The following is a 24137-nucleotide window of genomic DNA, read 5'->3' as shown; positions in this document are numbered from 1 at the left end:
TTCATTTTTAATATCAGTTCCAATGACACTTTCTACTGTGATTAGCCATCAGAGAAGCAATATAGAACCCAGGCTTAGTAAAGTATATTCAGTTTCATAAGCATCTACATTTTTTTTGACAACTGAAGCACCTGTGTTTTATTAATGTTTCCACACACAAAAGTTAATTTAGGGTGCAATCTTACACTTATCGTAAGGCCAGCTGAGGGGACTTATGCATCTAGCTCTTCCATCTGTGGTCAGGAGAATCCAAGCATGTCAGCGGTGGCGTATCGGGACAGGACTGATACAAAGCTCCTTTGTTCCACCGGCACACCCAACATAAATAGCTCAAGCCGTATTTTCCTCTATTGCAGCCAATGGGAGGGAAGAAGAAAAGACCCACCTTGGCCACTGAGAAACAGCTGGGCACAAAATGTGGTGGCCATTCCCCCCAGCCTTGCTTGTGAAGAATTGCTTTGCCCATGTACCAATATGTTGGCGATTACAGGCAAAATGAAGAAGAAAAATTATTTACCTTATTGCAGTTTTTAGAGATTGAGCACAGACTACTACTTGACATGTTATCCTTGTCGGGCATTCCTGTAAGAAAACAGTAGACACATCAGAACAATATGCCTGAGGATTAAATGTTGCTCTTCAAATGGGATGGTTCTTTTCACTTACATCAGTCACAGCAGACTTTGGTCTTTCAAATTTCGGCAGCGCTTGAGGGCAAAATCTGGCACCCACCCAACCTCCCATTCTGCTTGGCGCCAAGGCAGCGGAACCAGCCACGCTGCCCTAAAATTCACCTCTGACACCAGGGATCGCCTGACATAAAGATCGCCATTGTTCCCATTTTACAGATACTTTTGCTGAGGTACTTACTGTCATTGTTGGAGCCAGTTTCCATAACACCATAAGGAGGAGCCAGAAGTCCTGACATGTACTGTCGGTATTTCTGAGGGGAGGGGAAACAGTTGAAACGTCACTTTGCTGAAAGTTATCCACACCCAATTTTTAAAAATGAGATAAAGCCTAAAAATAAAATTCCTGGGGCTACACATGGAATGTAATTGTGGTTTAAAATCCTTCGGCAATATTTTAGGATTCTTTCTCCCCCTGTATTTTCTTATGTTGTATGCTGCCCTAAGCTCTATTTTGGGTGAGTAAAGTTCCACTCCCAGCCAGAACAGAGTTCATTTTTTCCACTTCTCTCCCAGAGCAAACAGCAAGAATCAGCGCATTGTGTCCCGAGGTGGATGTATGCTGGTGTACAGTGGTACCTCGGGTTACGAACTTAATTCATTCTAGAGGTCCGTTCTTAACCAGACACTGTTCTTAACCTGAGGTACCACTTTAGCTAATGGGGCCTCCCGCCCCCGCCGCATGATTTCTGTTCTCATCCTGAAGCAAAGTTCTTAACCTGAGGTACTATTTCTGGGTTAATGGAGTCTGTAATCTGAAGCGCCTGTAACCTGAAGCGCCTGTAACCCGAGGTACCACTGTATAACACTGCATATTCCTATGACACTGTTTATGTTACTTTAACCTGTTTGTGTGGCTGTCTGTGGCTGCGGGTGCCTGTTCTAAGTCTATCTGTATTTGCTTGCAAGTGCCTGTCCCCATGTGTGTGTCCCTGTTATTTTATGTTCCTGGAAGTGTGTGCGTTTGTGTCTGCCTGTACGTGTGCCTGAAGTAGTGCATGAGAGAGTCTGCCCACATCCAACAACCTGTCATAACACCTGCTGGATTGCTGTTGCTGTTTAATCTTTCATGCTTGCAAAAAATGTTACGAAAACTCCGTTCTATTTGTTTGTTCCTTTGCTTGGCCCTATTTTCGGCATCACAACCCACTTTTCTCATCCTCCCTTTGCTTAGAACCTATGAAAACATCATGACATTCACATCCCAAGCAAATTGGAGCGGCACATACAGGTGTCACTTGTGGAAAGCCTGCTTAAAATTAAACTGGTCATAACCTTAGCACTACGGGACGCGGGTGGCGCTGTGGGTCAAACCACACAGCCTAGGACTTGCCGATCAGAAGATCAGCGGTTTGAATCCCCGCGACGGGGTGAGCTCCCGTTGCTCGGTCCCTGCTCCTGCCAACCTAGCAGTTCGAAAGCACGTCAAAGTGCAAATAGATAAATAGGTACCACTCCGGCGGGAAGGTAAACAGCGTTTTCGTGCGCTGCTCTGGTTCGCCAGAAGCGGCTTAGTCATGCTGGCCACATGACCCGGAAGCTGTACGCCGGCTCCCTTGGCCAATAAAGCAAGATGAGCGCCGCAACCCCAGAGTCGTCCATGACTGGACCTAACGGTCAGGGGTCCCTTTACCTTTACTTTAACCTTAGCAGTAGTCTGGTCATAGTGAACTCATGCAAATGTGCAAAAGGATTGTCTAGACTGTGTAGGGTAGTCCCATCTCCTACATGATGCACTGTCGACTCCCCTGTGTTGTGGGATTAGCACAAATCGAAGGGCTCCCAACATGGGGGTGAGAATTCTAAATAATCCAGATGCTGTTGCCCAGAGTACTGGTTGAAATACATCGCATTTCCATTTGTTCATGTTTCCAAACAAGACGTACAGTCGTACCTTGGAAGTTGAACTGAACCCGTTCCAGAAGTCCATTCGACTTCCAAAACGTTCAGAAACCAAAGCACGGCATCTGATTGGCTGCAGGAAGCTCTTGCAGCCAATCAGAAGCCCCATCGGACATTTGGGTTCCAAAGAACATTCGCAAAGCGGAACAATCACTTCCGGGTTTACTGCTCACTTCTGGGCTTGCTGCATTCAGGAGCCAAAACGTCTGAGTACCAAGGCGTTCGGGATCCAAGGTACGATTGTATTTGCTCAAGTTGGGGACATGATTTTCAACTCTTCCCACTTCCCCACGGCTCATGATATAAACAGACAACTCAGTTAGCATCAGTATTTAGTGACACAGGCAGCTCACAGAAAAGCTTCTCAGAACTCAGTATTGATGTGATGTACAGTAAATCACAATCATTTGTAACTGGTATTCTCTCATTGATGCAACATGCCACTGAAGGCAAATACAGTGCAGACATGATCAATAAACCATCAGGCTTATGTAACTTTCTGTCTAACATTTTAAGTGATATCCCAGTAACATGGGAAACAAAAAGCAGTGTGCAATAAAACCAACCAAGGTTCTATTTTAACATAAATACATAGGCACTTACAACCAAAGCGTTGTGAGTCATATCTCCTTGTGGTTATATTGATGAGCTCACAATCTAATCCCGTTTAGAATGGGCCCACAAGACATCTCTGTTAAAGAAGGAACTAGGAATCATTCTGTATTATTCTTTCCCCACACTCTTTTTCATTTGGCACTACAAAGAGTTGTTTTTGGACCGTTGGCTAACTGATATTCATGTCAACTGCAACATGCATGTTTGAGAATATCTCATTCATAACACCATTCTAATGAAAAAATCATCATCCTCTGAACCTAATAATAATAATAATAATAATATATTTATATGCCGCCCATCTGACTGCGTTGCCCCAGCCACTCTAGGCGACTCCCAAGAAAATATTAAAAACACAGTAAAATAGTAAAACATCAGCCATTAAAAACTTCCCTGAACAGGGCTGCCTTCAGATGTCTTCTAAAAGTGAGATAGTTGTTTATTTCCTTGACATCTGATGGAGGGCGTTCCACAGGGCGGGTGCCACTACCGAGAAGGCCCTCTGCCTGGTTCCCTGTAGCTTCACTTCTCGCAGTCAGGGAACCGCCAGAAGGCCCTCACTGTCCAGGCTGAACAATGGGGGTGGAGACGCTCCTTCAGGTATACAGGGCCGAGGCCATTTAGGGCTTTAAAGGTCAACACCAACACTTTGAATTGTGCTCAGAAACATACTGGGAGCCCGTGTAAATCTTTTAGGATGCATGCAAACAGGCTGCAATTGAGTTTCCCATGTGTGTGATGTCTTCAGCGCTGGAGTGAAAACCCCAGACATTTAACAACCCAGCTTGCAGAGATGATCCTGGCCCTGGACTCAGAGACGGGAATATGCAGCTGTCCCACGTGGCGATCAAACTTGCAGCCTTGACATTATCAGCACCACACCCTACGCAACTGACCTATCCAGGATGAGATGTGACGCAATCTCTTTCCAAGTCAAACGCTGAGCTGTACAGTGAAGCACTGCTTCTGTTTGCTGTTTGAACTTCTGAAGGTCCTTCATTTGGTCTCCTTGCTCTTTCCCCAACCCATCAACAAAGTACATGAAGACTGAAGCACTTTCTGACACTTTTCTAATAAACTTTTGCCTAACAGCAAAAAGAGGAGGAGGAGTGAGAGTATTCAAGGTTCGCTTTATTGATGCTATTTTTCCAAACTAAGACAGCTTACACTGTTCCTATCACTGCAAATATATTTTTAAATGTTTTGACTGGGTTATAATTGATTTTACCTTATTGATCCAAACTGGAGTTCAGTAAAACACCTAAATATTTTACAAGCTTACTGTTCCATTTAACCCTCCAAAGTCCCGTTATAGCTTCTTTTTCATGATTAATCAAAATATATAAACTCTGCTTTGCCAGCATTAATTTCAAAGCTGAATGTCTGTCCAAACTCATGCATAAACACTTTTGGATGAGGACCATGTTGGGGGGTGTGCAAACAATTAAAAGTCCCTTCCCCTCATAGTCCTGCTCCCCATCCCTAACCACTGGTTAAAGCAAAAAAAACAAAGTATGCATTGACAAGCGTATCCCTCAGTAGCCCAGCTTGAATATGATATCCTCTGCATGAGGGGCAATTTTGACTCCTCCTCTGTCTTACAAAATGCCTAGGGACGAGCAACCTGTCAATTTTGGGTTCTCTTGCTTGCGCTTCAAGACCCCCAAGCCAGCCCCAGGAGAATAAGGACACAAGGACACAGAATTTTGGCTAATGTTAATGGGCAAAATTTAGGCCACAACTTTATTGGTTACAGAATGTGAGCGGTATTGGCTTAGGCACTGGCATCAAGACTGTATCTGACTCCTGCCTGCTTTGCAGGAAATCTGGAAGAGTAGGGGGAGCTCCGCCAATGCAGATTGACTCAAGCCCCCCTGGGTTCCTGCTGGGATCGTGGCATGGCCCTAGCCCCTCCGCGGGCTTCGGATGAGATCCACACCGCTGGATTCCTTTAACGGAATACCCTTACGCATGGAGGGGCAGGGGATGGCCATCCCTCGCCCTCCCCCCACATCGCTATTCCAATGCCTAACTGCCACACGAGCCCAAAGCTTGCCGCCAATACCCTCACACTTGCAACCCTCCTCTTATGCATTCGATATTATCGGGCAACCAAACATCATTTCCGTCATCAGAAAGGTGAACGCCATCTGCACGGTAGATGCAGATGTGACCTTGCGTGTCACAGCCCGATCCAAGAGTTTCCTGGCTTTGTTAGTGGCAGCTAACAAAGTTCTTAACCCGAGGTTCAAATGTATGTGAAACTGCAAAGCTCTATGCACCGACGGTGTAAAAGAAACTCACCCCCATGCTTTTTAAAGGCTCTATCAATCACAGGGCTCTGTTACTTATCTGCTGATCTGAAATCCTATTCAGCATAACTATATTTCCTTCTACCACAGTAATGCAATTTGCCAAAGACGGTTATATAACAGCTTTTAAAAGGAAGGCTGCCTATTTTTAGTGAAAAATAACCAGAGTCCCTCAATACAGCTACCTTCCAGCCTCCTGGATGCTGCAAGTATTCTTTTAACCAGACCCCAAAAGGGCTTTGAGGCTTTTCATCCCACTTTGGCCATATAAAATAAATTAATATTTCAATACCTTCTTGTCAATACTGTGTCTCAGTTCAGATGCAATGGGAAACTGTGGTTTTGCACTGCAAGCCTTATGCTTGTATGCTTCCTCCTCCTCTTTTGCATGCCAGTAAAGGAACAGCAGGAGCAACAGCTTACAGTTTCAATTAGAAAAACACAGCCTTATCATGGAGGGTTCTCACTAACCACAGTTTAAACAAACCACAGTTCCATGTTCAGATGTCACAAAGAACTGTGGCTTGCTTAAAACCCGAAGCAGAAGTTTCTGAATTCCTTCTCATGGGCACAAAAGAGAAGGAGTGGGAAAAGTGAAGCATTAGTGTGTTTGGCGAATGTGTCCACTATGACTTAATGCAGTCATAACTGCTCACTATCCTATCTGTTGTTAGGCAGTTGGGGACATCCCAAAGGCTTTATTGCTTTTCCCTTATCTCCAGCATCAGAAAAAATATATATGGGTAGCCACAAAAGGGGGAAAGTATATTTCTAGGTCGGCGAGAAAGAAAAACAACAACATATATTAATGAAAGGAGTTCAGCAATGGGGGGCAAGTAGGGGGGTGAGGTACTTTTGGGAGTATCCCCCCCCCCCTGCACACTGCCTTCTCCTGTGTGAAAATTCCTGGTCGTTTTCATTTTCAGAAATAATTATTATTACTCCTACATCTGTACTGCTGCTTTAACAAATCACGGATGGTTCCAAAGCTAAGTCTGCAATGGTTAGAAGGTCGTTAGCATTCGCACAACCAGCCCACCCCCCTCAAATGAAGAAAAACAGGAACATCTGGACATGAGAGGGGAAATGGAAAGAACCAAAAAAGCTTACAGGATGCTCTGAACATCCTATCTATTTTTAGACTGGGGCTGTGTACACACTTTAGCCTTTGAAGTGCTGTGGTTTGAGGTGTTCTAAAAGCACAATGCTTTGCAAGTGCCCATTCCTGCAAGCTATGCAGATGGAATGAGCAGCTGTTAAATTATTGCCACTGGTACACATGGATGACATGTACTCAGTGGCCAGCAGCCAGTCATTTCTTTGTGAGCATTCCCCTTTCAACATCTACCCGGTAAATTTATGGATATACAAGAAGTCCGGTACTAGAGGCTGTGCAGGTGCAGTAAGTTATATTATACTCTGTATGCTCAGAAGCTGCCTGTTCTTGTGCCACGGATGGCTGTTTTATTGCAAGGCAGTGGGAAAAGTTTGTAGTGAGTCCAATGTTAAACAGGATTTTGATAAAGAGGAGGGATTACTTTTTTAAAAAATGAAAGCCATGCCCCTTTCCAATTGTCAATGAGTATAGAGAAAGAGTTAATGGTAACCGTTTCCACCCATCCTTTTAAAGTTCACAAACACCTACTGGAGCCTGTTTCTGCCCCCCACCCCCATTTAAAGAGCAAAGTTTTGGTGAAATCTATGCAGTTCTCCTAAGACTGAAATATCAGTACAGTGGTACCTCGGAAGTCGAACGGAATCCATTCCGCAAGTCCGTTTGACTTCCATAATGTTCGGAAACCAAGGCGCGGCTTCCGATTGGCTGCCGGAAGCTCCTGCAATAATAATAATAATAATAATAATAATAATAATAATAATAATAATAATAATAATTTATTATTTATACCCCGCCCATCTGGCTGAGTTTCCCCAGCCACTCTGGGTGGCTTCCAATCAAGTGTTAAAAACAAAACAGCATTAAATATTAAAAACTTCCCTAAACAGGGCTGCCTTCAGATGTCTTTTAAAGATAGGATAGCTGCTTATTTCCTTCACATCTGAAGGGAGGGCGTTCCACAGGGCGGGCACAACCAATCATTATCATCACAAACTTTATTGCACTAGCCAAAGGCCATGGCATCATTCACAAAGGGAACTAAAAGAAAAGCAACAATAACCATAAAAACGTCAGGCACTGCAGATACAATAAACCACGATCACATCTCCTAAGAATTATTTGTTGCATACAATAGAATAGCAAGGGGTTCTCAGGTAGAATGTGCCAGCTTAAATATCCGAATCACCTTTGCAATTGACCACTATTTTATCTAGTTCTTTTCTCCTGATCTTCTTAGCTGCCAACGCATATACAGTAGTACCTCAGGTTACAGGCGCTTCAGGTTACAGTCACCACTAACCCAGAAGTAGTACCTCAGGTTAAGAATTTTGCTTCAGGATGAGAACAGAAATCGTGCGGCAGTGGTGGGAGGCCCCATTAGCTAAAGTGGTACCTCAGGTTAAGAACAGTTTCCGGTTAAGAACGGACCTCCAGAACGAATTAAGTTCGTAACCCAAGGTACCACTATAGTGCTACTTTATAAGTTACAAAGTCATCAGTAACTGTAGCCAATTGGAAGCCGCATCGGACGTTCGTCTTCCAAAAAATGTTCGCAAACTGGAACACTCACTTCCAGGTTTGCGGTGTTTGGGAGCCAAAAAGTTCAATTCACAAGGCCTTCGCGAACCAAGGTACGACTGTATACTGAAATCCATGGGAAGAATTATGTAAAACAACAATGGAGTCAAGAACAACAAATGGCTCAGGTATTTATCAGGTGAGTCTCCACCAAAGAGGGGTTGGATGGCTACACAAATGTGGCTGGACAACATCGTAAGACACTCCCCAAGCAGGCTCTCTCTGGTATCCACAAAAGGCAAAAGGAACTGCAGAATGCATTGTAGATGTAAGTTGGCTTATCACTGTTCCATCAAAAAGCTCTTTCAGACCATCAAAATGAATGAAATACTAACAAAATGAAGATGACAATGTATGCACACTCAGCCAAAAAGAAATGCATTTTGGGGAGGTAGCAAATGCACTTTCTAGCTGTGTGTACACATAGGGCAGCTTTTTAAAAATTTATTTAAACAATTTACATTCTGTTTAACTACACTTGTCTCTGAGCGCTTTACAAGGATACAATACAAAAAAAGTAAAAAAATCAGTAAATGGAATAAACGAAATCTCCAGTAGGTGTTAATGGTTCAGCAGGGAATAGGCCTATCTTACCTCAACTGGAAGCGCGTTCCATAAAATTGCTACTGGCCATATAAATGTCTTGCATATTTGTTTTATTAGTTATTAGTCATGTTATATCAAAAGAGCTGGACAGAATCTTGGCTCCCAGATTGTTTACTGCGTCCACTTTCTGAATTTTTTTGCAACATCACTTGCAAATATTTTTGCACAGAGCCACCAGAAATCTGCTGAAGGGCTCCTAATGCAGTTTCAGAAGAAAAACCAGCCAATGTATTTGCATTAATAAAATATTATGTTCCGAGATCTGCTGAGGAGTCGCTGGCATGGTTCTAATTTAAGATATTGCCTGCTCAGTGTATTAGAGTAATTAGGAAGGATTTCTCCAAGGCAAGTTCAAATAGGATGGGAGTGGTGAGGGGAAACACGCATGGCAGATCAATGCCACTTAACTGAATGTCATAAAAAGGACCTGCCTTGTGGCTATTTGTTATTGGATAGTAAATCCTAAACTAGACTTGCAGTTACAACGTTGTAGATACTATTGCTGCAACTGCATCAAATCTGAATGGGGCTACGCAAGTAATACTATAAACAACAAAGGCAAACTTGCTTAAAATGTTGCAGATTTGGTTTCTGAACTGTACATATCATGATATCAGTAATTTTTTATTTAAGTTACCTGACAGTAGTGTTCTGAAACAAAATTAATTCCAGATCCTAATTCCTGGGTATTTAATGTGGGAATTAAAGAGGCCTGCAAACAGGAACAAAACAGTACCGGCTACTTAAACTATGATACTTTAAAATAATTAAAACAGCTTACAGATAAATTTTATCCTAAAATGTCTTCTAAGTTTTTCATATATTTGTATACATCTGTTTATTTGCTTCTTACGCAAATTCAATAAAGAAGAAAAAGGGAAGAAAGCCGCAGATTTATGGGAGGAATTGTTAACCAATCATGCCAAATACAGTGGCCTGGATCTAAATATGCTCTACAGCTACGGGGGGGGGACGGGACATTTTCTGTTCAAGGAAGAACTGCTGAAGAAGAGCATTGCATAAGCTATTTGTTTTACAGTGGCACCTCAGGTTACATACACTTCAGGTAACAGACTCTGCTAACCCAGAAATAGTGCTTCAGGTTAAGAACTTTGCTTCAGGATGAGAACAGAAATCGTGCTCCAGCAGCGCAGCGGCAGCAAGAGGCCCCATTAGCTAAAGTGGTACTTCAGGTTAAGAACAGTTTCATGTTAAGAACGGACCTCCAGAACGAATTAAGTACTTAACCCGAGGTACCACTGTAAAGCCAAATAATGAATCAGTGTTCTTTCAGAGGATCAATAAATACAGCAGCCGAATGCATGTAACGCTAAACTATGGTTTAGTGTTATATCTGAACCAGGTCAATGAGTATATAATTTTACGTTTCATTTATCATAGAATCAAATAATTTCAGAGTTGGAAGGAACCCTGAGGATCATCTAGTCTAACCCCTTGTAATGCAGGAATATGCAGCTGTCCCATACGAGAATTGAACCTTCAACCTTGGCACTATCAGCAGCATGCTCTAACCCACTGGGCTCAGTTGTATGCAGTTACAGATGTCTCCAAAATTCCACCACTTTAGTAGGCACACTTCCGTAACAGCCATGGGGCATGGGAAATCCCAAGAGACAGCGCCTTAACAATGGCTGTACCAACATCAGGGAACATCTTACCTCATGACGCCCATGTGGCCCCCTATCTGGCTCTTTTTAACATCTTTATTCTGGCAGAGAAGGGACACGGGTGGCGCTGTGGGTTAAACCACAGAGCCTAGGACTTGCCGATCAGAAGGTTGAATCCCCGTGACGGGGTGAGCTCCTGTTGCTCAGTCCCTGCTCCTGGCAACCTAGCAGTTCAAAAGCACGAAGTGCAAGTAGATAAATAGGTACCACTCCGGAGGGAAGGTAAACGGCGTTTCCGTGCGCTGCTCTGGTTCGCCAGAAGCGGCTTAGTCATGCTGGCCACATGACCCAGAAGCTGTACGCCGGCTCCCTCGGCCAGTAAAGCGAGATGAGCGCCGCAACCCCAGAGTCGGCCACGACTGGACCTAATGGTCAGGGGTCCCTTTACCTTTTTTATTCTGGCAGAAATTTGCATGCTAAGTACCTGTTGTTTTATCTATCAGAATTTTATCACTGGTTTCCACCTTTGTTGTATTTATGTTGCATTTTAATTCAACATCTTGCTTTTACAGTCGTACCTTGATTCTCGAACAATGCGTTCCAGGAGTCTGACTCCCAGAACTGTTTGAAAACCAAGGCGCAGCTTCCGATTGGCTGCAGGATTGTCCTGCAGCCAATCGGAAGCCGCACTAGACGTTCGGCTTCCGAAAATCATTTGAAAACCGGAGCCCTCACTTCCGGTTTCCGATCGTTCAGGAGCCGAAACGTACAAGTTCCACGGCGTTCGGCAACCAAGGTACAACTGTATATGATATAATATGCATTTTTATTTATTTTTTAAATATATGATACACTTTTAAATTGTTGTAAGTCACCCAGGGTGCTGCACAAGGACTAGACGGGTAGGGCAGAAACTAGAAATGCAGGAAGAGACCAAAGTCAATGCAACGACTAGTATTCAACTTGCGTGATATTTCTCCCCTGCCCCCTGCTTTTGCCAAGGTCTGCCTTTCCTTTACAGTACTTACTTCAATTAATCTTGTATGCTTGAAAAAACTTCGTGCACACAGCACACAATCTCCTTGGGCTTAAATCAGGAGGCGAAAATGTGCTCTGCTCAGATGATATTGTGCCAAGTTAAGAGATGGGTTTTTCTAGCGGATGTGTATGCTAAGGTAAGAGTGCATGGTCTGAAAACTCATCTCCAAGGAAACAAAATGCAGCAACAATGACCCAAACAACAAATTGCTTAGTACTATTCTGCTTCAGTTAATTTATGGACTGAAATCCCATACTGTAGTCTTCCAGTTGAAAATTCAGAAAGAGTCCAACTCAGTTTCCCAGACGAATCCACTCAGTAAATGCACTTAATGGATGGGCACTATTTATGTCCCAGAAGAGGACAGAAAAACATATAAATGGTTGGGGGGGGCCCCCATCTGGTCCCATTTATCCGTTTTCACGACAAAGTTGGAAAATCATAGCTCAAGTCACTCACAAGACCCCAGATCAGCTCACCACCAGTCCTAGGATCTTTACACGCAGGTAAAGTCAGAAGAAAAAGTGACTATAAAAATAACATTAGGAAGATGCTGCCTTTTTGTTTTTCCTGAATGAGCTGCTGACTAAAAACACTCACTTTATAAATCAAATGATGAATTATCTAAGTGCCTAGGCCTGAAAACAGAACCTGAGAAGTCAAGCTGCGTCCTTTCTGCCTCTTCCATTATCTCTGTAGTAGAGATTCCGCAATCAGAACATAGCGGGAAATTGCAGGGATGATGCAAGCTGCATAAGAATATCCCTCTTCAAGCTCTAACAATTGCAAATCATCCTTCGCAGTGATGAAGTCAACAACATGGCTTGAAAACACACAGAGAGCCAAACTACTGAATCAGGCAGCGTCCCATTTTGCATAATCTCTGTGTGTTGAGAGTGCTTATAACCACACTTTAAGTTGTTTGGACATCACTTTCACAGCAGAACATATATTTCCATCTTCCAAACAATGAAAACATTAGCTGGGGCGATGTTTTTCACAAGAGGAGTTAGTTCTGGAAGATTTTTTTGTTCAACATACTTCACTCAAAACCCATTTCCCCTTTTCCAACATACAAATCATCTTCCAAAGTAACTCGTGATTGAGAAAATACCTTGTATTCTTATGCCATTATGTTTTCACATGTGCTATGTTGTCTCTGGAAAGCCCATGCAACCCAAGGCCCCAGACATAACTCTTAACGAGGCTCTAATTATTTCTATCTAATTAACACAGTCTGCTTCAGCTGCTTCTCATTTGTTCTAAAGAGCATCAAACTTAATCAGGCTTTTCTACTTTTTATGGACACAGGCTCCAAAAATACAGCTAATCCACCAACACTGCAAACGAGTAATGACTCGAGTTGGCCCAATAGAAGGGTGTTATTGCATTTGCTTTATGTTTTCCATTTTGTGGGACCAACTGGTCTAGCAGTTAGACAGAGTGCTGGACTGGAAGTGCTACACAAAGGCTCCAGTCAGCCATGAAGCCTATTCTCCAGTTACCGGTAATCCAAGACCCAATCTGAAGATTCAGTAAAACTTCAGAAACTGAACACATGGGGATAATTTGGGGTCCCCATACTTAAAAAGACCTGGTAGATACAACTAAATGTGGGGATATGTATGAAGACAAGGCTAGTTTTTGTCCAATGGTCTGCCCCAGCCTCCATTCCTTGATGGGCTCTTCTCCACAGAGCCTAAACATGGGTAACAGTCCCTTTGTGCATCTAGCTTATACTCACGTGGGCTTTGTGGATGACAGCTGATCCACACATTGATTACCCCCCACATTTAGCTGCCTGCACAGGGCTTTAATCTGCTTTCCTCCCTAGCCTTTTGCACAATAAGATGGGAAGGTATAGCGTTGCAGGAGCAGCCAATGTAATTCATTGTAGCGGTGACAATGAGAAAGACAATCTCCATATTTGTGTGTGAGAGATGTGTATACATCTTTCAAAATGTAACTCAGGTATTCCAAACTTCCTGAAAGGGTATACAAGCAAATGATCCAGAGAAAAACAAAAACAAAAGGAATTATTAAATGTGACATATCTTACGCACTTAATTTCCTCATTTTCAGCCCTAAATTTAAAAAAAACCTATACAGTATATTGAGATACGTTGATCTACTTCTGCTATATGCAATAAAAGCACACCTGGTTTCCATTATATTTAGCCTGTTTGCCATATGAGTGCATTCCCATCATCTGTCTATCCAGTCCTTTTTTGCATAATGTACTCCAGCTACTACGATCATGTATGAAACTAGCTTTTTATGTAGTCATACTTCGGGTTGAAGTTGAGCATTTTCGGGTTGCACTCTGCGGTGACCCGGAAGTACGGAACGTGTTACTTCCGGGTTCCGCCACTCATGCATGCGCAGATGCTCAAAATGACATCACGTGCATGCGCAGAAGCGGCAAATTGCGACCCGCGCATGCGCAGACGTGGGTTGCGTTCGCTTCAGGATGCGAATGGGGCTCCAGAACGGATCCCATTCGCATCCAGAGGTACCACTGTACTTGTTTAACAAAGCCATTTATATAATTTAAGTTTTAAAAAGATTATGCATCCCTATTAATTGAGGTGTTATTATTATTAACAGTTTCCTTGTAACTTTCACTGTGTGAGACCACCACCAATAATGTTAAAGGTCTCCTGCTGTTTCTGTTTCTAGCAGAGTCTTAGGTAGGTCTTCTTTTATGTATCGGGGACACGGGTGGCATTGTGGTCTAAACCACTGAGCCCCTTGGCCTTGCCAATTGGAAGGTTGGCGGTTCAAATCCCTGCAACGGGGTGAGCTCCCATTGTTCTGTCCCAGCTCCTGCCAACCTAGCAGTTCGAAAGCACACCCGTGCAAGTTGATAAATAGGTACCACTGCGGCAGGAAGGTAAACAGCGTTTCCGTGCGCTCTGGCACTCATCACGGTCCTCCGTGTGCCAGAAGTGGTTTAGTCATGCTGGCCACATGACCCAGAAAACTCTGTGGATAAACGCCGGCTCCCTCGGCCTGAAAGCGAGATGAGTCCCACAACCCCATAGTTGCCTTTGACTGGACTTAACCATCCAGGGGTCCTTTACCTTTACCTTTTACCTTCTTTTATGAATTATGACAGGGGGATATACTAACCCAGAATAACCTTACCGCAATTCTGCCCGATTGTTGCACTTCATTAAAAAATATTATTTTTGTTTCAGAGACTCTCTCATATTGAATCCATAGTGATCACATACATACTCCAAATATTTAGAGTCTACCTAATCATAAGGTTGCATCTGATGCTAGTCCTTCCCAGTGCTTTCAATCCTTCACTGTTATCTTTTCAAATTCCATACTTGCTTGCTTTCCCCATGATGTTCAGTTAAGTTTTCTAATGGAAAAATATTCATACTAAGAAGGGTTTCCTTTTCCCCTTTATTTACCTTGATTTCTGCAAATGTTGGGGTGAAATTATTTTCTAGGAAGTATTAAAGGTTGAAATTTTATATATGACTATTGTAATCTTGAGAAGCCAAGTTTTTTTGTTTGTTTTTTAAAAAAAACCCTGTTTAGCCTTTTAAAGCCATCATGATCAGGAAGGAAATGAGGTATCTAACCAATTCTCTTTGAAACCGAGGGCAAATCCTGTGTTCATCAGGCCCAGGGCTGACCTTAGATGATACTTCTCAAAACAGCCTTTGCTGAAGAAACCCTGGATGCCTTTTTAATATTCAATCAGTCTTTTTGATTGCTAATCCCACAAAGGGAAGCCTGTTTCCATTATGATTAAATACAAGAGAAAGCCCTTTCTTTGGTTAATTTTGTATCAAAGAAGGCCTTTAATCCGTATATATTGCACAGAAGCATGCTTTCTGGCCTTGTTTCAAAATTTATTTGATTATGTCATAAGCAACTGTCAGAGTGCATTTTGGTAGATATACATAGCGATCACAAATTCAGGAACTGGGAAACAGTTGGTCAGATTCTCCCAAGTATTAAACACACTCAAGTTCTAATCATTTCAATGTAGTCTTGAACTCAGCTTAGTGTGCTGCTTTCCTAAGGCTCGCTGAAATCTATACATTCATCATGCAGTGACTGAAACCAAGTGGTAGCTGGCTTCCATGTGTGAAACCCCCATCACAGATTGAACCACCACAGATGGAACTCTTATATTCCCCTTAAAATATCTCAAGCACAATGAACCCAGTTAACATATCAAACGTTTGGGGTTCTTGGGTGTATGCGCTGCAGAAGCTCAGTCAAGTGGTTAAGCTCACCACAGAAAACAGCAATTTTGCAGAGTTGTCCTTACTTGGCCAACACCAACATAGACACTATTTACAGATACTGCAAGTAAGTCTTCTCTCTCTGAGCCCAGAGAGGGTTTTTTGGTTCGAAGTCCTTGCCAAGTCCCTAGTTCGGTTGCTTGCAAAGTCCTATAACTCTGAGTCTTGGTGCCTGGCAATTTCCCAACTCCTTTCTCAGATGATCTCCTTTTTAAAAAGCCTTCACTCAAATCTGCAGTTCCAACAGATTGCAGGAATTGTTGAAAGCTATCTCTTACCCACCCAGTTTGTTGTAACCTGAGCCCTTTTACACACAGAGTTACTTGCCAAATCTACACAAGTAACAGAGATAAGAGAGTGACAAGATGCCTGCAGGTGCATTGTAGGAAATGAGTAATTTCTGCTCATGGGGAATTAACCCATCAACTGCATTTCTTAACAGACTACACATTACATCCCCCACAAAAATTGCCCAGGAATCGCACAAAAACTAGCAGTCCTGTAGTCATTTCTTCCCCTTCTTTCTAAAATGTTTGGAAGCACTAACAACTTGATGCTGCATCAGTATAAACAGTAGCAAATAACTAACTATATCTTAAGGGTGCAGGACAGGGTGCATTAAAAGTACTTACAAATGGTGCTGAAATGAACCAAGAATGGGTACCAAGCAAATGTCTCTAGAAAGGTTATTCCACACTCTGGAGGACCAACACCAAGAAGGCCCTGTTCCTGTAACCATTGTCTAACCTCAGAAGGAAAAAGGTGACAAAAGCTTGGCATCTGATAATAATCTCAGTATATGGGCAGACTCATAATAGGATAAGGCGATCCTTTAGACTTTCCCCCTAAACCATTTGGGGATATATGTCAACAAAGGACTAGACCAAACTAGAGCAAAAGCAAAGTAACTTAATAAAATACATGGATACAAGTAGAAAAGTTTATAATAATATACAGTGGTACCTTGGTCTGCAATCGTTTTGGATTACAACCGTTTTGGATGACAACCACGTCAAACCCGGAAGTGTGTGTCCCTTTTTTTAGATTACAACCCATTTATTTGGGATTACAACCCATTTATTTTGGAGGCCCCATTGGCGAAAGCGCGCCTTGGGTTACAACCTGTTTTGGTTTACAACCGGACCTCCGGAACGGATTATGGTTGTAAACCAAGGTACCACTGTATAGGACAGTAGACAAGATACAATGCTGGTTAACCCTGACACAATGGACAATTGTAACTAACTCCTCTTCATAACTGGTTTTAATGCTTCTTGTTCCTACACTTTGACACACTGTTGTGTAAGAAGTGACAAATAAATAAATAAGATTTATTTGTTTGTTTATTTCATAAAGTTTATATACTGCTTGACTATAAAAAACACCCCCAAACAAACCCCACCTTCAAAGCAGTTTGTAAAAAAAGAAGAAGTAGAGATCTTGGGAAAATCAATGGTGGAACAGTATAGATCAATTAGCAGTGTTAACAGTTGTCAAAAGCAACTAAAACTATGACTGATACAAAAATCAGTGCACCTTACTTGTGTCCTAAAGTGACCATAGGATTGCCTATTATTCTAAACAAACTGGTCTCAGAGTATAGATCTCAGTTCTAAATAAATTTTAGAATTTTAGAACAAAAGGTGGTGTAGAGCAACCGTCTCCCCCATCACTTCTGCCAGCTGGTACTCAAAGGCTGGTGCTCCCCATCGCTGCCGAGCAGCTTGAAACAGCCTGTGTCACTCCTGGCTTCCTCTCTCCCCTTTTGTTTCAAACACTTTGTTCTCTGTATGCAGAGGCAGAAGACAGTTCTCCTGTCCTTCTCTTCTCAAGAATATTTCCTTGTGGGAGGCTGCATGAGAGAATGGACGAATCATCTAGACCAGGCATAGGCAAACTCGGCCCTCCAGATGCTTTTGGGACTACATCCCTGACCGCTGGCCCTGTTAGCTAGGGGTGATGGGAGTTGTAGTCCCAAAACATCTGGAGGGCCGAGTTTGCCTATGCCTGGTCTAGACTCCCCCCTCCCCCCAATAAATAAAAAATACATAGGAAGAGAGAAGAGTCTTTGGCAAGACACAAATGAAAGGAACGGAACTATCAAATGTCATTCTCTCTCTCTCTCTCTCTCTCACACACACAGAGGACCAGTAACAGGGATTAGCACACCAGGTACTTGCCAAAGTCCTCAGAAGGGTCCATCACCTACCATGCTACTGTTTACTCAGCATATCAGCTACAGCTACTTAGGCTTGGCTGTGCTCTTACTGCTGGAGCCCAGGCTAGGCCCACTATTTTAAATATCCCACAATGCCTTTTGGGTCCCATGACATGGTGGTCCCCAGAGCACCATTATATGGGGGGGGGGAATAAAATGGTGAGTGGCAGCAGCAATGCTTGCCAGTTGGACCATTTTGTTGCTGTTGTTTTTTTACTGGGTCTGCCACCATCAGGGCAAGGGAAGCCATCACTGGATATGAATTAAATTCGTTTCGAGGGTCCGTCCACAACCCAAAAAGTCCATAGTCAGAGGCACCGCTTTTGCCCATGCGTGCAGCATGATTGAGTGCTTCTGGGCATGCGTGTATGGCAAAAACTGGAAGTATACACTTCCGGGTTTGTCGCATTCATAACCCAAAAGTTACGTATCCAGAGCGGTATGTAACTAGAGGGTCCACTGTATATAGCTCCAGGTACGTTTCCGAGCACAATTCAAAGTGTTGGTGCTGACCTATAAAGCCCTAAACAGCCTCGGCCCAGGGTACCTGAAGGAGGTTCTCCACCCCCATCGTTCATCCTGGACACTGAGGTCCAGCTATGAGGGCCTTCTGGCGGTTCCCTCACTGCAAGAAGTGAAGTTACAGGGAACCAGACAGAGGGCCCTCCCATCAGATATCAAGGAAACACACGACGACAGTCAATCCTCGGTTCTCGAATAACTCCGTTTTCGAACGTTTCAGCTCCTGAATGCTGAAAACCAGAAAGTAACTGCTCCGGTTTTTGAACGATTTTTGAAGCTGAACGTACTATGCGGCTTCCGTTTTGAGTTTCCCTATTGTATTGAGGCTTCCACTTTCAGTTTTCGGTCGTTGAATGTTTAGGAAGTTGAATGGTCTTCTGGAACTGTATCGGGAAAATTTAATGTTTTACAAATTTTTTGTGTGCTGTAAAGCATCCAGAGTGGCTGGGGAAACCCAGCCAGATGGGCAGGGTATTATTATTATTACAATAATACATCTATATCTACACACATACATACCCAATATATATAAATATAATAATCACATGTTCATCCCTCCCTCATACTTTCCAAAGATGTTCTAACACATGGGTAGGCAAACTAAGGCCCGGAGGCTGGATCCGGCCCAATAGCCTTCTCAATCCGGCCCGTGGACGGTCTGGGAGTCAGAGTGTTTTTACATAAGTAGAATGTGTGCTGTTATTCAAAATGCATCTCTGGGTTGTGGGGCCTGCCTGGTGTTTTTACATGAGTAGAATGTGTGTTTTTCTTTAAAATGCATCTCTGGGTTATTTGTGGGGCATAGGAATTCATTCATTATTTTTTTTCAAAATATAGTCCGGCCCCCACAAGGTCTGCGGGACAGTGAACCACCCCCCTGCTGAAAAAGTTTGCTGACCCATGTTCTAACACCTCAGCTGCATCCATGCCTATTGTCATGAGCCGCATGGAGACTTCTTGGAAGGTCTGGTTGGAGTGGGAGGAGGAATAGGATGAGACAATTGAGACTGCTGACAAGGAGGGTCTGAGCATCAGGCATCACCCCTGCCCCGCTGGTGTTAGATGGCACAGCAGAAGACGAAGAGCTCATGGGGCCAGCCCCTGAGAGATCTCCTGAGAGCAAGGTGGTCCCGGCAAGAGGGGAAAGGCATGAACCTGAGTGGTACAGTGAGCCAGTTGAGGAGTCTCCATTCTGCAAGGACAAACTGTTGGAGGCACTGGCATGGGCCAATCTACCCTGTTCACATGAGTGATTGCTTGCTGGCTCAGTCCTTTCCTGCAGGATGAGAACCACGTGAATGATGGTGCCCGCCTTCCCCCTCTTAAAATGAAGAGCGAAGAAGGAGTATGTCAAGTGTTTAGACAAGGTCTTCGCTTTGGCCTAGCCATGCACCATAGAGCTCTGCTTCTGCGACCTGCATCTTTGACCTATGTTCAAGCCATGTAGCGACTTGTGGAATAAAGCCTTGGGGAACCATTGAGCCACGAGTCCGAGCACTGTGTATCTGAGAGTGGGAGCCAGGACACCTATTTCCATGAAGAAGAAGAAGAAGAAGAAGAAGAAGAAGAAGAAGAAGAAGAAGAGGAGTTGTTGTTTGGATTTGATATCCCGCTTTATCACTACCCAAAGGAGTCTCAAAGCAGCTAACAATCTCCTTTCCCTTCCTCCCCCACAACAAACACTGTGAGGTGAGTGGGGCTGAGATACTTCAGAGAAGTGTTACTAGCCCAAGGTCACCCAGCAGCTGCAAGTGGAGGAGCGGAGACACAAACCTGGTTCACCAGATTACGAGTCTACCATTCTTAACCACTATACCGCCACTGGCTCTCATGAAAGAAGGAAGCGGATGGGATGCTTCTAGGAAGCGGAAAGTTACGGGAACATGGTCTGCACTGGCTTGGGCCACTTGTTAGTGCCCCACATAAAGTGTTTCTAAAGTGGATCCATTATTACAGTGATGGGGGAATTGAATAAAGTTCTGTACTTTTCCACGCATAAGACAATTTTTCTTTCTTTTAAAACCATGCTAAAAAGTGGGGGTCGTCTTATAATAGGGTGGACGTTTGATTGGTTGCTGCCGAGGCTATCAGCGGCTATTGTGTGTATTATTGGTTGCTGCATCAATAGGCGGTGTTGATTGGCTGACGCCCCGGCAGTTGGGTGGGCGATTGGCAGCTTCTGCCACCGATGGGACAGACGGGAGGCGGATTTAGCAATGCGTGTGGGTGAGCGATGTTTGGCAACCCCCCCCCCAAAAAAAGCTCAGCAACTCTGTGCCATCTCCCTTCATTTTCATAATTTGAGTCCCCAAAAATAGAGGGGGTCTTATACATGGGGGAGTCTTATAGACGGAAAAGTACGGTATATCGGCTTTCTCTCATGCTGTATTATATAACCCTCCAAACAAAATCCTTTCCCCTTGCTGCCTTGCAGTGAGGGATATTTTTTTTTTTTTTGCTTCTCCCTGCAATCTGTCGGATTTGAAGCTATGGTGGTATAGTAAGAGAAGCTGTGAAATGCATTAAGAAAAACCCCCAAAAAAGTGCTTTTAAAACAGAGGAATCATAGAACAGCTGAAAACAGCAATTACGACGAAATTGTCTGTGGGAGAGAGAGCTAAACAACGGTTTATAGATTTGACCTACTGTATCTTACCTTTAAGAACACAAAGAGGAAAACATTGCTACACAGAGCAGTGTAGTGAGTTTGTCAGAACAGCAGTGGGGCGATGCTGCCTCTGACTAGGACAGGGATGGGGCAGGGCAAGGTGAGGTGGTGGCCATGTTCAGATGAAGCTCATTGGGGGACCTTGGGCCAGCCACTGCCTCTTAGCCCAACCTACCTCACAGGGGTGTTGTTAGGTTAAATGGGCAGGGGGGAACCATGTGCGCCACCTTGAGTTCCCTGGAGAGCAGGCAGGATATAAATCAAGTAAATCAATATTAACTACAGTGGTACCTCGGGTTACATACACTTCAGGTTACAGACTCCACTAACCCAGAAATAGTACCTCAGGTTAAGAACTTTGTTTCAGGATGAGAACAGAAATTGTGCTCCGGCGGCGCGGCGGCAGCAGGAGGCCCCATTAGCTAAAGTGGTGCTTCAGGTTAAGAACAGTTTCAGGTTAAGAACGGACCTCCAGAACGAATTAAGTACTTAACCCGAGGTACCACTGTAATGGGTCTTGATGCATCATGTCTAAATATTGTTTAAAGGTTTTTTTAAAGGAACTCATGAAGCAAAACATGATGAGTCATACTGGAAGAGTACTGGCTTTGTGTTTGTAACGAAACACAAGGGGAATCAAATGATCTACATGTGAGAAGTCGCATCAGCCTCTAAGGCTCAATTATACAATGGCCTTTCTAAAGAAGCCTTAATTTTAACTGTGGTTTTATTTAATGAAGCACATTTCCACATGCAAAAATATTGTGAAATTATATTGTTTTAATGGAGCGCTGGCATTTGCTCAATTTTTTTTTATCTTAAAGTACTGAAGAGAATATCTCACTCTTGCCACTTGTGTGAATGATGCTTTTAGAACAGCTTGACTCAGCTGAAGCCTCTTTGATTCCATTTGATAAGAAGCGAGAGAGTGAGGGAAGAAGTTATAGGACGATGCAAATGATAGCAAGCTTTTCTAGCTCAACGTGGAATATTTTGCTTGTTTGTTTAGAGTACAATGGTACCTCGGGTTAAGAACTTAATTCGTTCCGGAGGTCCGTTCTTAACCTGAAACTGTTCTTAACCTGAGGTACCACTTTAGCTAATGGGGCCTCCCGCTGCCACTGCGCCGCCACCGCACAATTTCTGTTCTCATCCTGAAGCAAAGTTCTTAACCCGAGGTACTATTTCTGGGTTAGTGGAGTCTGTAACCTGAAGCGTCTGTAACCCAAGGTACCACTGTAGATGGTCTTCTGAGAACCTTCCGCTGTACAATTCCTTAAGCAGACAAAAGTCCTTCATTCTGTAAAATGTTGCATAGGTAAATTCTAGAGCTTCCTAAAAACACCAGACAGCGCTTTCCGCCTGAGGAGTACTGTTTGCTATGCAATGTGGCAAAAAACCAACAACCCCAACACTATTTATTTAATAGCTTGTACACTCCTTTGCAAAATCAACATGGTGATATCACATGGATGAGAAACCTGTCACTTCCCCTCCGCCACCCCCGATATCCAATGGTCAAGCATACCCAATGGTCAAGGATAAGGGAAACTGCAGTCCATCAACATTTGGAGGGCCACAGGTTCTCCATCCCTGGGCCATCCCTTGGGATTTACATAATAGAGTATAGCCAAAAATTCAGTTTCAAAAAATGACTCCTGTTCTTCAAGAGAAGAGGTTAAGGTGAAAAACAACAGGTCCCCAAAAATGTTGCAGACAGACCAAGAATGAAGAGACACAAACCTCAAGATTTTGGAATTGACAGGACCACAACGAGAGAGATAAAGAGAAGATCTGTGAAGGGGTCCATGCGTCTCCACCCTCATCGCTTAGCCCAGACACTGAGGTCCTCCTCCAAGGGTCTTCTGCTTGTTCTCTCACTGTGAGAAGCCAAGTTACAGGGAACCAGGCAGAGGGCCTTCTCAGTAGTGGTGCCCCTCCCTGTGGAACGCCCTTCCATCAGATGTCAAGGAGATAAAGAATTACACAACTTTTAGAAGACATCCAAAGGCAGCCCTGTATCGGGAGGTTTTTAACGCTTGATGTTTTTATTATGTCTTTAGACATGCTGTAAACCACCCAGAGTGGCTGGGGAAACCCAGCCGGATGGACAGGGTATAATTATAATCATTATTATTAGCCACACAAAATATTGGTGCACTACCTTACCTGCATCTGCAGAGCAGTTAGGTGGGCTCTTGTACTTTGCTTGGCTGCTTAGCCTAAACTGAGAAAACACCTTTGTTCAAAGACACCTTTGAACATACCAAAAGTGAGGTATTCCATAAGAATCAGAGCAGCAGAAATGTACAGTGGTACCTTGGGTTACAAACATCTTGGGTTACAAACACTTTGGGTTACATACTCCTCTAACCCAGAAGCAGTACCTCGGGTTAAGAACTTTACCTCAGGATGAGAACAGAAATCGCACAGCGGCAGCGGGAGGCCCCATTAGCTAAAGTGGTACCTCAGGTTAAGAACAGTTTCAGGTTAAGAACGGGTCTCCAGAACGAATTAAGTTCGTAACCAGAGGTATCACATGAATTCAGAGGTGCACATGAATCCACTGGAAAGAGCTATTCAGCCAACCATCTTAAATGTGTTTGAGCAGAACCACAGATCATCATGCAGTGCACGCTCCATATTGCTACCATGCCTCCATTTTCACAGATGACCTCATACTCAGTCTCACATTCAGGAATTGTCACTGTGGCTAATACCCCTCTGAAGGACCTGTCTAGCACATCTCTTGACACCTTGCCTCAAGGCAAGATTTGAATACCACACAGAAGAACTGGGAGGAGATTTCATACACTGTTCAACTTTCTTCCTGAAGGCTTTTCTACGCAATAAATTGCTCACCCTCTGGTTCAGAGCAAACTTAAAATTTTATCTATTTTGGATTTTTAAAAGCGCTCTACGGCACTGACCACAGATTCTCTATTGGACACTCTGTAAAAGGCTAGCACATT

General features: G+C 43.5%; 1 protein-coding gene across 6 annotated transcripts in view; it reads right to left on the bottom strand.

The window, feature by feature from the left end:
* Positions 1-24137, bottom strand: part of RAPGEF4 (Rap guanine nucleotide exchange factor 4) — a 166394-nt gene that overhangs the window by 80366 nt on the left and 61891 nt on the right. For all 6 annotated transcript variants that reach the window (XM_083627708.1, XM_083627710.1, XM_083627709.1 and 3 more), the window contains 2 exons: positions 871-943; positions 518-582 (listed from right to left, as the gene is read on the bottom strand). In XM_083627708.1, coding sequence (XP_083483834.1) covers positions 518-582; positions 871-943 — 138 coding nt within the window. The remainder of the gene's footprint in view (positions 1-517; positions 583-870; positions 944-24137) is intronic.

This window comes from Podarcis filfolensis, assembly GCF_964270895.1.
Source record: "Podarcis filfolensis genome assembly, chromosome: 1".
Taxonomy (NCBI): domain Eukaryota; kingdom Metazoa; phylum Chordata; class Lepidosauria; order Squamata; family Lacertidae; genus Podarcis; species Podarcis filfolensis.
The sequence above is the reverse complement of the archived record's forward strand: the minus strand, read 5'-3'. Positions and strand labels throughout refer to the sequence as shown.